The following is a 17503-nucleotide window of genomic DNA, read 5'->3' as shown; positions in this document are numbered from 1 at the left end:
AATTGATTTATTCCGCGGGAAGCAATGACTCAACGCCGCGAGGGGTGGGTTCTCTTACCCCGCGTGTCTCCGCGCGGGCGCGAGCGCGCTCGGCTGCGAGCCGATAAAACGGCATTATCGCGGGAATCTTTAATAAAATTAACGCGTGCAGATTTCTCGGTTGAATCGCGATTAGGTATTCCTTCGTTCTCCTTTCACCCGGCGCTTTCGCCGCGAAATTAACGCGTTATGGATCTCGCGAGTACGCCGCGACTTTCGCCGGCTCGCCTACGATGAAATATCGCGCTTGCCGTTAATAAATCACTGGAAATCGCTGAAATTCCGAGAAAACGCAGCCGCGATTCCCGTGCACGGAAGCAGCCGAACGGCACGGAGATTCGAGCCGCGGTATAATTTCGAGGAGGCTGATAAATAAAGCGTGGTGGCCATCTTGCACTGGCGGGCTCGAACTCGGGCTCGAAGGATGGCCGTGTGGAAGAAGCGCCAAAAAAGCGGCGGAAACTTTTCGGAAGTTACAAGCGGATCAGCGTCGTTAATCATTCCTCCGTGCTATAGGCGCATACATTATTCAGAAGCGTTCCGACGCCGACTATGCATAACTTTTGTCCATGTTCACGCGCCGCTTTCTCCAGATAGGGTTAGAGCGCGATTACGGCGGCAAAAAATCCACGCCGAACACCCGACAGTCATTCCGCTTTCGTCCAGAGATTCACGCGATTCCAGAAATAAACGTTAATAACGGAGAAATCAAAGTTCACACCGAAATAGCTACAGCTTAAACGGCGTTATTACCTCCGCGACGGAAACGGTGCTTACCTATATCCATTCCGGTTAAAGTTTCAACAGATTTTTGGAATATCGTTGCCATTTCGGTCGCTCGATCGGAGCAACGATTCTATGACATGTGCTAACGCCGACTCGACTCGCCTAAGAGTAATGCATGATGAACCGAACTGATCCCGGCGGATATCTCGAATAATTGACGACCAATTACGCGGATTTTCGTCCCTCGCGTTTATCGGGATAAATTTTACCGATCTTACTGTAACGTTCAATCCCACTTCTGAAATTTCTAAGGGGGTTTACTAATAATATTCTAATAACAAGGACTGGCGGCTAATATTATTTCCTAAGTACTATCTAAACTCTGTCTAACCACTAAGGACTCTCTCGCGACTGACTAACGACTGATTCCAAGCAACTGTCCTAAAGGAACTCTCTAAAGGAACTCTCTAAGCTCTGACTAAGGACTGACCCCCTGCGCTTTTCGGCCTACCCTTTTAAGGATAGGCCTGCTTTGTTCGTTCATCAGGATCGTCGCGTCCACTTGAAACTCCGGTTATCGCTGCCAAGTGGTCGTCACTCGTCCAAACTCTTACGTTACGAATTTCTCGAATTTTGGGTCCGAAAGTACGGACTCGCGGAGTCGCGCAGGCCAGACAGGTCTCTCGCGCCATCGCGATAATCGCGAAAACGGGGGACATAGGGGAAAAGGATAAGGAATTTTTATTCTTCGTTCCGAGTTAAATAGCGTATCTCGGCGCAGAGGGCTCGCACGATAAACTTGGCCTGGGAATCTTATAATTACTTAAAAGTAAAATGCTCGCATTCCACGCTGAAGTTCCTCCCGGGAAAAGAATTCGAGCAGGAGAATACGGAATAGAATACGAAAGGAGTATGAAAGGAGTACGGAAGGAATACCAGACCTATACGAAGCGGAATATGAAACGCATACCAATTAGGAAGGCAATGGGAAGAGGAAGCAAAGAGGGATAAAAGTTGAGAACGGAGCAAGATGAACTCGATGTAACGGAATCGAGTTCGGTAATGGAGCAACGGTTGAAAAAATATGGGCACCAAATCGAGTCAATAGAAATATGCCGCCTTTAATCCAATATGTATTTATCGAAGCAATATTTCTCTTCCTGGCAATAGCAAATTGCATATTTGCAATCACAAATGGAGATCGATGATAAACTTCTATTTCCAATTATGGCGGGGTAATGGATTGTTAAATAATTAAAAAATTATTGGTAGTTTGTATGGAAGTAAAGCGTGAATGAGAGTGCTCGGTGGTCATTGACGAGTACATGGTAATAAATCGATACCAATTTCGACCCTTTCTGATCGAAAATTAGATATTTTTGTAAGGTTCCATTTCCGATTTCATTAATATTGCAGTTATTTTTCCACCCTTCGTAGCCGATGATTCATCACCCTTTTCAATTTTATCGCAAATCTACGCGTCGGGTAATTTCTCATTAATAATATTGAGTCGTAATCCAACGTAAACAGGTTACGTATTTTTATAATTATCGCAATCTTTACACTCTCGTGGCGTAAATTTTCATATCCCTGCGTCCACGGTCGGAATATTTTCATTACATTTTCGCGATATTCCGAGTAAATAGGAATAATTCGAGGACACGCGAGTAAAAAAGTTACGCGTATCGTGGTTAATTATAGAACTGAAAATATCGCATAAAATTCCGGAATGTGCATATTATACGAGGGGTAACAATAACCGTTGGCAAACCGAAATAGAACGGAAAAAAAAGAATGGATATTTCGAAGACTAGTAGAATCGTAACAGAAATCGATACCGTGGCTGATTTCGATTCTTTATAGCGGTTATGGAAAATAACAGTTCTTTGAAAGCGTTTCGAAACCCGAAGTCGATATTAGACCAGTTTTCATCCCTTGCTTTGCTCTTTCGAAATGAAACCTCCGGATGCGGGTAATGATTGCACGGGAAAATTCCGTGGGAACACCGTATTTATTCTATTCCAGAGGCAATTCGTGTCTAAATAGCGCACCTATCCCGGCAAATGGAAATTTCTCGGAACGATCGGGATATTTGTACGTTTCTCGGAAGACAGTTGGAGAAGAAACTTGGTGAACGCGAGTTTTCCGCGTGTAGATACCGCGACGTGGAATCTCGACGGGGTGAAATCACGGGAAGGAGAAGGACTCACGATTGAATCGGTGGGATGGAATGGAATCGGATCGCGATCGAGGCGAGAATCGATGGATCGTTAAAAAGTCTTGGCGTTTCCGCAGCGGAGTATAGGCGCGTGCACGGCGAGGGATGCAAGGGGTGACGCGAGGGTGCGTCAGCGCACACGTAGGCGTACTTAGCACCCCCGACTGTGTAAGACCACTCGACCGGCACGTACCGGATCCTTCAGACGTACCTACACGTCAGTAAATTATCGCCCAACCGTACGTACGGGGAAGTACGCCTCTCTCGTTGTTTTACACTCTCTCTTTCCAGCCAGCTTTCTTCCCCCGTAGTCGTCCAGCATCCGCATCCCCATGTGGCTCTCTGTGCGTCCCACTCTCCCGCTACCCCTTGCCGCGCTTTTCTCTTTGTTCTTTCGCGCTTTGCAGCGTTCCTCTCCTTGTAAAACCAGATTTACGGATTACTTCGCGGCCGCACGCTCCTCTTCCCTCTTCTCCCGCAAGATGAATTTTGGATTCCTCTTGCTGTCCTCGCCCGGGTCTCGCGCGTGGTTTCATCAAGGGCTGATTAGTCTTTCGACCTCGTCGCGCCGATTTTCAGCGGAAATATGTCATCGTGTTGTCTGGACCATAGTCCGCGCGTTTACGTATCGCTGAATGATCGTGGCAAGGAAATTCTTAAGCAATCGAGGTTCGAAGCATCTTTTCGTCTCGAGGAAATATGACTGATTGATCCATCGATCCCTTTGCGCGGAATTTCTGCTCGCTTGACAGCGAAAATATGTCATCGATCTGCCTGGACCATAGCCCGCGCGTTTACGTCTTACGGAATGATCTCGACGACGAAATTCTTAACCAATGGAGGTTCAAAGGATCCTTTCTTCTTGGGGAAAGCAAGTAGATAGGGACATTAAGGTACCAGGCTGTTTTATTTCGATTTTTCGTATGTCTTTAGACGCGCGACCGGAAACAGGCGAGGTTAATTGGATTTGGAAGCGAATCATTCCACGCGACGAGCATCCGGCCGTGACAGGGTCAGCGTAAAAATCTTATGGCAGGGAGGAGGAAGTGGATAGGTCGAATCCGACAGTAAAGTCGAAAGTCGACAGAGCGGAGCGTATATTTCATTGCCGGCGTGCGATTTTCAATCTCCGCGAATGTCCGTCCACGAGCTTCCTCATAACCTTTTCTTTTCACGATCGGTCCATTGCTGCTGCTGCTGCCACTACTGCTGTTCCCTTTGCCTCTGGAATAACGTCGGATAACTTTGCGCTTTGTAACCCGGCACCGAAACACGGCGCGGAATCTAACCGGACGCGAGACATTCGCAAAAGCGATAAGAGGGAATTTGGTTGATCGAAAACCGTGGAAAAACACTACTAAAAATTATTTTTTTTTTTTTATCCTTTCCTTTTCCCTGACCCGTGGAAAATCGGTTGGAACGTAATTGGATTTTACGAAAATTGAATATTTTTCAATTTTTCTTTTTTTTTTATTCATCATCCGCCCGACCGTGGCAACGCAACTGAGTCTAAAAACTAATTTTCTTTCCGCTGGTCGGAAAGATCCGGGGAGGTATTGCCTCGTAAATATTTGATAAACCAAAGGAAAGAATGGGTGTCGGATTGGGAGAAAAAAGACGGTCGCTTCTTCGTAAATCGCGGCACGCTAGATTATGCTGGCAAATTGGCAAAGGGCCTGTTCGCGAAGTTCGTTTCTCGCCGAAGGGAAGCCGGCGCGGATGCAATTTGAGGCGTCAACCCGTGCTCGTGTGTCTTCCGCGTGCGCGCAGCCCGCTGGCGAGATTAAATTCCCCGCATCAGGAATAACTTTCGTTAACGTTGATTAGCATACGTGAGAAGAAACTCGTCACTTTCTCCGCGAGAGGCCCTTTGACACAGCTAATAACCATCTGCCCTCATCTCTGGTGTGAATTAAACAGAGCCACCTTCTTATCTCGCATTGATTAAATCCGGAACACTCCGTCTTCTCGCGCGTCCTTGAATTATTCATACGTTCTTTAGCCAGACTCGAGAATGGGTTACATCGATCTCTGGCGACGAGTCGCGGAATAGAAGATGACGAGTCACCTGTTCCACCGTGTCTCCTGAAAATCTAACAAGCCCGTGATTCGCGTCGGGAAATCAATTATGATTCAGAGGGCTGGCGACGGTTGTCGAGTTCCTTAAACTCCAACATGGCGACGAAAGCGCGTGAAAGTCGCGGCGCGTATTTCGTTTAGACACGGATGCCTTCGAAAGTAGAGCGATTTCTCGGCGTAACTGCTGGGAACGTCCGATCGCGCGAGCAACAACCGGTGTCTGCTATAAATTCATGCGGCTTAAAGCTGCCGTGCTGGAACTCGCAGGAGACGGCAGGAGACTGCGTTCGATGTGCGGCCAGACCGCACGACGACGCTTGTTCCTCGAACAGACTGCATTCCGGATACCTGTCAGCGGCACACCGCCGACGAAAATCGTCGTCGCCGCCAGACGAAACCATAATTTCATTGGATACCGGCCGGAGAGCACCGCTTAACCCACTCGCGCCGAATTTCCCAGGCGAACGAAGATGATCGTGGCTCGACTCGACGTCCCCTTTTTTTCCTAAATTCTCCGCGAAACCTGCTAGCAAACGGCGCATGGCACAATTTCCAAACTTTGTTTCGCAATTTGCCAGGGAACTCTTGCGACGGAACTACCAAGGAGCGAATCCGTACGAGGCTTGGCACAATTTTGCCCCGCGATGAGGATGAATTTCAGTCAGCTTCTGTCCTTTCCAACTCGCGGCAAATCAGTCGAATTGTTCGAAAATGTTCGTCAAGGAGACGAAATAAGAAATACCGCGATGAAATAAGTATATAAATTGTACGTAAGGACAGTAGTTGAACTATGTTCAAATGCGTACATTTCACGATAAGCAGCAAAATGTCACGTAATGTATACAGTTATTACATTGAATTCGTGATATTGACAAGAAAATCTCGATTTCCTAACAACGTTAAAATTAAAACATCTCCTAACCTTTAACCATTTCTCCCAATCCTTAAATTTTTTCTGTTCACCCACTCATTTAAAGCATAGTATATCGTATCTTTCATCGGCCAACAACAATTCTGGATGACTCTGTACTATGTTATTATTTTTCTTGTTACCAAAGGGTTGTTACCCGTTAAGATAAATAAATAAATAAATAAACTAATGATTTTTTAACATAAATAGGTTAATACTTTGTTGTAAAGAATATGAAGGAGCATCAGTTGATGTAATCAAAAATACATGATTCCATTTAAAAAAATTTTAATGACCTTCATCTGCAAAAAACTAATACCATCAGGATATGGTATCTTCTCTCAAAACCATTCAACTTCGTCCGACACATTTTTCGCTATGCGTAATAATAATTACGTATATCTAGATGGCAATATGTGATGAACCACCGTGTATATGTAGGGATACTTTTGATTGGCAGATATAGGGAATAAGAGATGTTGGTTTATTCCACTATATATTTATTACTCGCTAAAAGACACTTAGGAGTAAAGTATAAACTAAAAGGCTAGACTAGATTAACTAATTGTTATATAATCAATTAGACTAGACTAGTAAGTGATACGATCACGCAACTAACACTCTCACGTTGACTCTTCTTCAAACTTCGTAAAGGACTACCCTAGGACAGCCCTTGCATCCTCATTTAACCCTTTGCACTCGACGATATTTTAGCTAGAGAAGAGTAGAAATTCAAAGATTTTCTACTAAAATACTGACGATACCTTTTTCAACGGTAAATATAGAATTGTATAATAATAGAATTATAGAATTATTCGATTTCGATACCTCGCACACCGTGACGTTACATTAAATTTGATATATTAATTAATATCGATCAAATTTTATGAAACGGTGACTGAAGCTCACCTCTCGAGTGAAAAAGTTAAACCTTACACTTTGTCTTCTTTCATACTCATGTTCTCTTCCTCAATCACTTCTCAATCATTTCTCATAGCCTCGCTCTCGGTGGGTCACGTATCCTAAACATTCAGACGCCTTTCGTTCTTCATTTGCATTCGATACAGTTATAAATATCCCGATCATCCGATCCTTGCACGCGGTCACTCGTCCTTCCACGTGCACTCCAGACGTCTCTCTAAACATTCGGCCCGAACCCTAGCCTGTTATTAATTGCCCATCATCAGCTAGATAGGCCCAAGTGTTCCTTTGCATTCACTCTGAAACCTTAGCATTCCTACGTATATACATAAAAGCTTTCGCGAGAAAAGACGGGAGTCGTAGAAAAAGCTTAACTCATCCTGTTCGAATTGTTCGGTTCTTCGACAGCACCCTCCATCCGAGTTGCCCGCTGCGTCGCTTTCAGTTCACCTTCGGTTTCCTATTTCTTTTTGCTCCGTTTGCCCTCTAATTCGTCGAGAGCGAGAGCCATGGTACCGTGTGTACCATTAACCCAAATAATTCCGAAGAGCAGTCTCACCCTTCTCGAATTCTCCCTCTCTTCCAGTCTCCTTCGACCTTTCCTCTTTCTTGCCGCGCACAGTCGAACCATTGGATCCTCCGTGAAACAAATGGCGGACTTTTTTCACGAAAGAGAAATTGTTATCGCGGATTCTCCGCCTGCCAGATTTCCAATGAATTTTTCCCACCTTTTGTACCGTATAAACGATCCCGATATAATGCCAGATGAAAAGCAAAGAAAAATTGTTTTCCATTTCGAGACGAAATTTGCTCGATAACTCCGTCGCGTAAGCGTGTTCTAAATTCGTAGATCCATAATGAAATTAACAATTAGCAATTTCCACGCGTATTTCTCGCTGACGAGAAAGGTTATCTTCGTATCTGCTTTTCGATGACGAACGAATTCTTGCATAAAACATTTCATTATGCTTTTAATAACCCCTCTGCACTAGTTATGTCTTCCTTCGCGATTGGAAGGTAATTTCGACGCTTGTCTGATATGCTTCCCGTTATATCTCCGATTATTAATATCAATCTTACACCGCTATCTAATTAATACCTTATGTTCTAATAGAATGTTCGTCGAAAATCACGAAGCTGTAGCTGTTGCACTTTTAAAACAACGATATAATTGAATCTGTCGCCTTAACTTTGGCCAGGAAAATTCGCGCCAAGTTGGATACTCCGTCAAACGAATCGCGCCATTGGCTATTTGTCGCGATCATGCATCGGTCAATCCTAGTTTTCAAAGCAACGATAACGATGCTCGAATTAAATTCCTTCTCTGGCAAAGGCGAATCCACGCTGACCTCTCTATACTCGGATTTTAAAAACGCGATTAACCACTCGCGATTCCGTTGGAATCGATGAACGCGTTGCGTTATCAGCGTCGTTGTTAATTGACGGTGTTCCGCCCGACAATTCAACGAGAAGAATAGCCTGACCGCGTTTACGTACTTTTACAAACGTAAACTAGTTCAATCATGTTTGCGTAGGTTTCTGTTCGCTATTATACAGAGTATGAATATTGCTTGACTCGTATGTTGCGTGTTTCAGCTCGATGTTTTGTTTTTCGCTGGTTTAAATCTCGCGTTGCAGTATTTTCTATGGATTTGTCCTTCGTCCGGTGGTGATTTATAGTCTAGGAATGGATTCGCAGTGGAGTAACAATTCTTTCTTAGTAACGACATGTATTGCAGAAATATTTGCAGTACAGATTGGTATGCGACCAGCGCTCATGCAGAACCAATTCGACGCACTCGCATCATTCGGTACCCCTTTTATACCTATTCATTCTACGTATGGCCGAAGGTTCGAAGGTTCTGGACGTGTTTTGTGGATTATAAGGACTGTAGGAAGGCATTTGTCGATGGGGAAAAGGAAAGCCTAGATATCGATTCCACTCCTAGAGACATAGGGGGTCCGAGTCAATGGGGGCCCGGTTTCTGCCTTTATGATTGGGGCCCCATGACTCGAGGGCACGTTTGGACTACATAGGGGGTCCGAGTCAATGGGGGCCCGGTTTCTGCCTTTATGATTGGGGCCCCATGACTCGTTTGGAGTAGGCCCTGGAAAAAGTAGTTCGTTCGCGATCAAAGTGCGGGGCAGAGCTTTTCAAAAAACAGACACTGTGTCCTCTGTCCCCTTAATAAAGCTTGTGCGAGCGTCCCCCCACGGGGGTTCTCATTGAGGTCTTCTTGGTACGCCCGGTGTAGACTCTTGTGGTTCCTACTAGTGGGCTAGTGCTCCATCCTATGGTGCTGTCAGTTGGTATCCCCTTGGCTATCGTGCTTGGTAGCAGGTAGAAGGACGAAAGGAAGAGGAAGAGATGAGCATTTCATCCAGAGCCTGCTAGGGGTGCTGGACTCGTCGGTAAGGCTTTCTAGCAGGCCCTGCCATAGACGGGGATACTTAGGTGGCACAGGAACTTCTATTTTAAGGGAGGTCGAGGATTAATCGAAGACTTGCGAGAAAGTCCCTCAAACCTCCTCGAAGTTGGTATCTTTCTAGTGGCAAGGGTGAGAGCGATGGTCGCTACGCTTGTATTAACGCGAAATAGTGCCTTCGTTGTTTAACACCCGCGACATCCCTTCAGGACATTCTCACGATTCGCAGTCACTCGATCAGCTACCACACGGTTTTGACATCTGTCACTAGCTATCAATCGCTCGATCCTTTCGCCCATACCGCGATAGACTCTTACCAGGGATTAGTTCGAGTATTGTCCGCGAGCAAGGGGACGCTAGTGATAAAGAAACAAAATGGTCGGCCATTGACTCTGGACACTCGGTATTTCGTGAATAAACGAGAACGAGCATTGTTAATGCACGAAGGGAAATTATCGCGCGATCGAACGTCCCGGCGTTTTCCGCGATTTTCTCCCAAACTATCAAACCATTTCGTTAATTATAAAACTGTCTCTCTCGTCGGCTAATGCTTGATTAATTTGCAATGCAATTCGGGGAAGCGGTATTATCGCAGCGCGCGGCGAAACCGCGCCCCCTTCATGAACTTCGGTTAAAATATTATCATATCCTGTCCCATTTTCGAATATTTCGTGCCGCGCCGTATCAAATTCTCTGCATCCGCTCGATCACTGACCGAACATCGGCCAGAAAGTTTCGTTGCTTCGTTTGGTCCAGTTTCCGCGCGTTGCAGTTACAAATCACAGTTGGCCCGGCCGGAAGTGGCGCCAGCCGATCGCGGTTACACGGACTGCAGCTCGTGCGACCTGTCCGAAAAGCGATCGAGCACCGAAACCAACCCTCCTCTTTTTTCGCCCATCAGGCGGGAACATACGAATCGAAACTTTACGCCAGCTCCGACCATTGACTTTCCAACTCGAACGCGTTTACTCGAGAGCAGTTAGCACCACTTTATTCTTCGTCTACTCTTGCCAGTGTTCCATCGCTATAGTAACGTATCCCGCCATTTTCTCCGATGATCTCTCGATCGTCGAGGGCGTTTGCCGGGAATGCTAGGTTTCTCCTTACTGTTGGAAGGGACGCGGTAGGGGTTACACGAAGGAACACGGGTGAAAAACTCAAAAGTGTCTAGTCCCAAGAAAGATTTACTTCGCACTGTGGTCCCAGCTTCGCTGCTCGAGGATTTCTTTAAAAACTGTTCGCTGATGATTCCTCGCGCGTGGAGGCATCGTCATTTCGGGGATCTTCCCTATCGAAAATTTATCAGTTGCCAAATCGCGATTCGTTTGTCAGTGGCCAATGAGGTCCTTTGGACTGTGATCACCGAGAGGCCTAGCAAGATGCATTCGTCGACCATTTTGGTTGCGGGGGTCTTCCTTCGCGATTGTGTGATCGGTTGATCGTGAATATCTTCGATGTCACAGGGGTGTTAGAAGGATAGAATGAAAAAGGGATGCGCTTTGTTTTGGACCCGCTAGTGGGCCCATCGGTAAGGCTACCTAGCAGGCCCTGCCTTAAATAGGGATACTGTTGGAATGTTGGGAAATTTTATATCATCTATTGGCGAGGGTGAGAATGATGCCACCACGATGATAACGGTGAATTTTGCGTGTTTCAGGAACGCCTGTCACGATTCCTGGACCCAGCTACGCCTGTCGCCGATGTTCGGCTGCATCTGTCCGAACAATCACATAAAGAAACGTTGCGACAGGATCTTCTCGATGGTGAATCACAATCCGTGCGTTAGTGAGTATGAAATCGAGCCCGTTTCGATCGTCACAGATCTTTCTCTATATGTACATTTATATTACATATCTATGTGTACGTGTATACGCGATACATTATACGCAGGCATCTCTGACAGTGCGTACAGAGTGCGAGAAATTTTACATGCTTCACTCGATTATTACTCTCTCTGTTTGGTTGTGCGTTGTCCTCGAGTCAGCCACGTTTTGTAATCTTGAATGAACGGGTTGTACGTGGTAACGTTGGTTAATCGTAACTATTAATTTAGCGCACCCTTGTGGAAGACGATTGTTGGTGTTGTGAAGTAAACGTGTGTATTCTTCCTTTTCTCCCCTCTTTCTCTTTCTCTTGTTTCATGTACACGACACTCTACAAATTCTCTTTTACTTTTCCATTGCAGTTTCGTTGCGAGGCTCGATTGCCCGACCCCTTTGTGTACCTGTTTGTCTGTATCTTGTTACCGAGTGCTCTGTTCTAGTCCGTTACATACGTTTTCTTGGTCGATGTGCGTACACCCGGGCAAATGAAATCAACCCTGTCGATCTTGGATCGGGAACACGGCGAGCGTGCATTTTTCATCAATGGGAATAATTAAACGCGCTCCGTGTCCGCGCGGCTCGCGCGAATTGTCGCGTTACACCGCGCGCGGAATTACCTATAAATTATCGACTCCTTCGCGCATATAAAGGCAACTCCGTTTATAATCGGGTCGCGAGTTCTTTACTCCACTCGTCTGAGGTTAAAGAAGAAAGTGCCGTGAGCGGGAGGAGGGAAAAATGGCGAGTGGTACAACGAAAAGTTTGGTCGTTGCGTTGTAAACAAAGCCGAAAGAAAACGGGAATAGCCGGGAAGATGGTTTCCGGCCTCGTTACTTTCCCCGGTTGCGTCGACGTCGAAGGAAAAGGCACGAGGAAAGGCTCGACGGAGCAATTACTCTCAGCGATACCGCGGTGTTTAAGGCTCGTGGAACGACGTTATAGCCTCCTTCGGATAAGCTCCTTTCTCCTTAATTAACCAAAGGCCACCGGTATCGAGATGTAGATAAGGATTTCATCGCTTGGCAGGCTCGACCTTAATTTCACTGAAATCCCGTTCCCTTCGAGCAACATCTCTTCTTCCATACCTTCCAGTCTAATGACACTCGACCGGCTATTTTTAGCCCCTCCTTTCATCCTCTCGCCCGTGAAAATATGCCTTTATCCTAGATCAACGATCAACTTTGCCGATAAGTCTCGTCGGTTATTCGGTTCCATCGAAATTTTGCCCTCCTCTCTGGCACAGACCGAAATACCGTTTACCTAATTCGTCCGAGTCGTCTATTTAAAGGACCCTTGATCGCGAGGGATCGTCACCGATTCGTAGCTATTTGCGGCAGAAATTTGCCAAAGAAAGATCCGTCACACTCGCCCGTCCACGATCGACAGCGTTCACGATTCGACACCCACATGTAAGACTCGTAAGATCGTAAATAAGCTAAGGGTTACATTTCAGAGCGTGTCTAACGCTGATACGTAAGTACACCAACCACACGAGGCGCATGTGCGACGTGCAAGCGTTTGTTTTCTTTCTTTTTAAGCGTGCGTTTGGCCGAGCGAGGACTGCCGATCGTTTTACCGGTTGCTAATTAATCGGAAATCGACATTATCGTCGCGCGAGCAATTTTCTACGTTTCAGCTTCGAGGAGTCGAATCGCGTCCGTCGTGGAGTAAAATCGCTACCATCTTCGCCCTCTCGACGAAGCGTCGCGATCCCCCTCGCGGATCGGAAATCGGACGAGGTTTTCGCGATGGCGGCTCCTTTCGAAAGGGAGCTGACCGACGAAAGGTGTGCGTCCACGCTTTGTTTAAACGGTCGAACGATTCTGAAGCGGAAAATCGCGTGACTGGATCGAAAATCGGTGCGCGAGGCGAGTATGGATCATCGGTCGAAAGTGGTCCCAAGGGAGGAAGATTTTCGACCGATTTTCGATCTTTACTCGTAAACGATGATCCTGGACGCGTGGGTCCGCTTCGCGTCGCGCCTCGTCTCGCGGTGTCGCCAGCCGGATATCAGCGGAGCTGCGGATGGGAGAGAGTAAAGGGAGGCCTGGATCCAGCCTCGAGATCCTCGAACGAGAAAGAACGCGTGCACGAGAGCACCAGCACCCCCCAAGTACGCATTCCGCCCGAAGGATTCGCGTTTCGAGATCGATCCGCACGATTTCACCGGTTATGCTCGAGCCTCCGCAATCTCGACGCGTTTTGCTCGCTTTCAGCTCGGCTCGGCTCGCGTCCTCGATCGTCTAATCGAACCGGGTCAACGGGAACGCTTTTCTCTCCGGGAATTCTTGGATCGGACCTGTATCGAAAGGAACACGCGAGGCCAACGACGACGCCGGGAAAAATTAGCATACCTTTTTGCTTCCTCCGCTTCCGTTCCTTTTAACAAAGCCACGTTGTTACTTTTATCGTCGACCTTTCGCGTTTCTCTCCAGCCGTCGAGTCATCGATACGAATCGGGCGGAGCCGGTGCCGTTAATTCCATCGATTAACGTTCCCCTTTATCTGTCTTTTCTTTTTCGCTCCCGCTTCCGTTTCCTCTTTTTACCTTCGAATCCGAGCGGGATTATAATCGCGAATCGCGCCAGCCAGCTCGAAGAGACCCGTGACTTTGTTTCGTGAACGAAAAAGGCGGTTCGATGGAGGCGGATAAGAACTCGAGAGCCTTCGGGCGCGAACGCAAAGGAGATTATGCACCGCATGCCGTACTTTTGCACGAGCAACTTTTTTTCTAGACGTCGTGCACGTTCTCGACCTGCATGCTCGTATTTTTCTACTTCTACCCGAAACGCGCATGCCACATTCGCCGATTAATCGCCTGCCACGACTCTCTATTCTCTGTTACTCGACTCACTACTCGATCCTCTCTACTCCTCTTCTCTCGATCTCTAGATACTTTCCAAACGGACCGATCGAATATTCGCTCCAGACATTTCCTGCATCTCTACGAAACGTATCTACGAAACGGCAACGTGTACTAGATACTTTCCAAACGGACCGATCGAATATTCGCTCCAGACATTTCCTGCATCTCTACGAAACGGCAACGTGTATCGAACTGGTCCGACTAATCTACGAATTACTCCAGCGAAAAATCCAGGAAGAAAAAGGGTGGCCGACGATATACTCGCTCTCTCCTCTTCGTCCCGGAGTCGACTCGCTCGACCCGTGTTCGTTTATCGCGAAGAGTCACCTTGTTTCGACCCCTTTTCGGAACCCCTTTAATCCTTTCGTGGCTGAAAGCCGAAGTAGAGACTTTTGATCCGACCTGACCTTTAAACTCGCGAGCACGCAGCGGCGCGTACGAACGAACAGTTCCAAGCAATTCCCTGCAAACTGCAGAGAAGAGAGGTAGTCTCTTCAGGCGGTGCCAATATTTTCCTTTCGCCTGACCTACCCCCGCGCGCAGACCGCCGCCACGCGGAGTCGAGGATTAAACGAACCACGACGTAATCGGAATCGACGGTCGACCTCGAGATTCTCTTTGCCGTTCCTTGCCAACTCCGAACAACGACAAACGGCTAAGCAAACGATCTCTCTCGCGAGCAGCCTCTTCGAATCGGAGCAACGATCCTCTAGAGACGGACAAAGAGGGGTACCGGGGTTTCTTCTTTTTCCAGCACGCGAGCTTGACCGGCTTCCGCCGTCACGACTCGGATACGATAATGGCCCCCAACAGAGACCTTGTCGCTGGAGTAATTTGCGAGTTACCGAGTTGGCGCGGTTCTTTCGGCGAAGAACCGGACGGTTGTTTTGGAAACGACGCGAGGTACAGCGAGAAATTAACGAGGGTGTGCAGGGTGCCCCGAAAAATACGCAAACGGTGGCTGAACGGATTTGCCGATCGAGCGAGATCCCTTGGCCGTTTCGCAAACGCCCTGTACGACCGTTAGCTTCTCGTTCACGGCTGGCCAAATTCTGGAATATCGGTTTTTCGTAACGACACTCGTTTCCGTAAGACTGTTTCATCCACCACTCTGTCCACCACTACCGTCACAATCACCACCACCACCACCACCACCACCGTATCACCGTGTCACCACGACCACAAGAGTAGCACGTAGCACGCGAAACCCGTCCGTGCACGTGTACCGATGCGATCACGCACCCCACTCACCCCGTTCTCGTCCGCGTCTCTGCTTCTGTGTTACAGAGTTCCTGCCCTCCTCCACCTCCGTAGACCTGTCGGGCACGGACTCGGCCCTGTATCCGTTCGACCCGCAGGAGGAGAGCTACCAGGAGATCTGGTTACCGCCGACCAGTATGTACCCCTATTTTCTGTTCCCCGGGGCCGCGCGCACCTCGTACTACGACCACGAGAGCACGTACGACGTCCAGGAGCCGGGGCAGGGGCGTCAGCACGGCCATCGTCATCAGCACGGTCGTCATCAAGAAGCACCGGAGTTGCCTGGCAGGCCCGGTGTCCTCGTGATCGAGACGTACGATCCTCGTGCCGATTACGAGAACCGGCAGGAGGCTCGTGCTGGAACCGATGACGAGCATCGGCCTGTGTACAGCGAGAAAGATGCGGATGATCGTGAAATGGAGGGATCTGAGAGCTTCTATGATCGCGGCTCTTCTTCTTCTTCTTCTTCTTCGTCTTCTTCTTCTTCTTCTTCTATTTCTTCATCTTCTTCTTCTCTTTCTTCTTCTTCTTCTTCTTCTTCTTCTTCTTCTTCTTCTTCTTCTTCTTCTTCTTCTTCTTCCACGTTGTCCAAGCATGATCGTGCCTCCAGCACAGTGCACCTGCAGCCAAGGCACTCCCAAAGCGAGCATGACGCGCACCTGCACCATCATCACCATCACCAGCACCACCAGCACCACCAGCACCACCCTGCACCACCCGCACCACCGTTCGCCGCGACGTCGTCGTCGTCGTCGTCGTTATCATCGTCGTCGTCGTCGTGGTCGAGTTACCCGCCGCCGGCTCGTCCAACGCCTACCGTGGACGAGACGAAACGAATCGAGAGGCCTGGCCTGGTGCAGCCGAAGAAATTCGCACCGAGGCCCACCTACGAGCACGGGGCGATCTTCGATCGCGTCGACGACGACCTCGATGACGAGTTCAGGATCGGGGCGCTGCCAGTCGACCGGCTCTTCGATCTCCGCGAGACCTTCGAAGGGTTCGTCGACCAAGGTTCGTACATCGGTGTCAAGTTGCGCCGGACACCATCGATCGCCGCTCGATCCATCGATCGAGCGCCACCCTTCTCGCTACCCCCTCGCTACCGGACGCCGATACTACCGAGTCGCCCTTCTACGTTCCAACATCTCACTCCATTCGCTTCTCAACATGTTTCTCCGTCACCGAGCCGCGTACCATTTCGATCGTTCTCAGTTCCATCGAGCGACTCGTTATCCGTAACGTCGCCACAGCGATTCCAACTCGATGATAACCCACCGATTTCAAGGACCAGGAAAGAAAGCCACCACGATCCGGCAACTCGCCTCGATGTTTGCTCGCGCGGATTTCTCTTTCGCTCCGCTCGGAAACGTTTGTCAGTCTCGATTTCGACGATTCCTCTGAACGTTTCCGCGCGTGGAAACTCTGCTTCGCGAAACTATCCCGCGAAAGTTAGCACCGGGTCGTTGCTTATTTCCTGGTCCATTTTTGCCTATCGCTGTAGCGAAGTTGCAACGCGGCCGACTCGAAGAGTCGGTCCTCGCCTTTAACCCCGCGGCGCGTGCAGGAATTCGTAAGAGACGTCGTCGGAGCGTTTCCACCGCGCGCTCTCTTCGTCGATATTCACGTGGGAAAGAGAGTTCGCTCGGAGCTTAGCGCGCTCGGTCTCGCGCGATGAATAATTTTTCCGCGGCGGTGGCCGTTACGCGACGGAAACGCGGGTAGAATCGACGATCAGACCCGCGAACGATTTCCTCCATGCTCCGTTACGTTTGCTCGTTTACAGTGAAGGTCATCTTGCATCCGGACAACTCGACCAGCTACGAGGTGATCGACTCGCAGGTCGAGAACCCCTTGATCGACGCGGACCATCACGATCTAGTGGCCATGCAGCAGATCCCCGTCCCCAGCGGACACCATTTCAAGACGCAACACAAGAGGAACCAGACGGACGATCGCAATCGTGAGTAATTAAACGATCCTTCTACTCGCTACTAGCGTGTTATTTAACTGTACGGAAGTAAAGTAAGGATAACGACCGGGATCGAAATCCGAGTACACGGTGTAGCGGGAAAGCGACGTAATTCCGATTTTCGAGACTCGAGAGGGAACTACTCGCAACGATGCGAGTGTATTCTTCCGCGTGTTGGAAAGTTTCCTGTATTTTGGTCGGGAGTAGAAATGCAGCTCGTTTCGCGCGAAGGATCCATCGAGAGCGTTCCACCTCGACGTCGAAGC

General features: G+C 48.4%; 1 protein-coding gene across 1 annotated transcript in view; it reads left to right on the top strand.

The window, feature by feature from the left end:
• The window catches only part of LOC108553027 (uncharacterized), a gene marked incomplete at its 3' end in the record, with an annotated part of 198678 nt that extends 181450 nt beyond the window's left edge, over positions 1 to 17228 (top strand). Inside the window, exons 5-7 of the mRNA XM_017907767.1 lie at positions 10977 to 11104; positions 15296 to 16279; positions 17052 to 17228. Coding sequence (XP_017763256.1) covers positions 10977 to 11104; positions 15296 to 16279; positions 17052 to 17228 — 1289 coding nt within the window. The remainder of the gene's footprint in view (positions 1 to 10976; positions 11105 to 15295; positions 16280 to 17051) is intronic.
• Between the last annotated feature and the right edge of the window lie 275 nt (positions 17229 to 17503).

Source organism: Eufriesea mexicana, unplaced genomic scaffold (genome assembly GCF_001483705.2).
Source record: "Eufriesea mexicana isolate 0111107269 unplaced genomic scaffold, ASM148370v2 scaffold9008, whole genome shotgun sequence".
NCBI classification, from domain to species: domain Eukaryota; kingdom Metazoa; phylum Arthropoda; class Insecta; order Hymenoptera; family Apidae; genus Eufriesea; species Eufriesea mexicana.
This window is presented reverse-complemented; position numbering and strand designations above follow the sequence as displayed.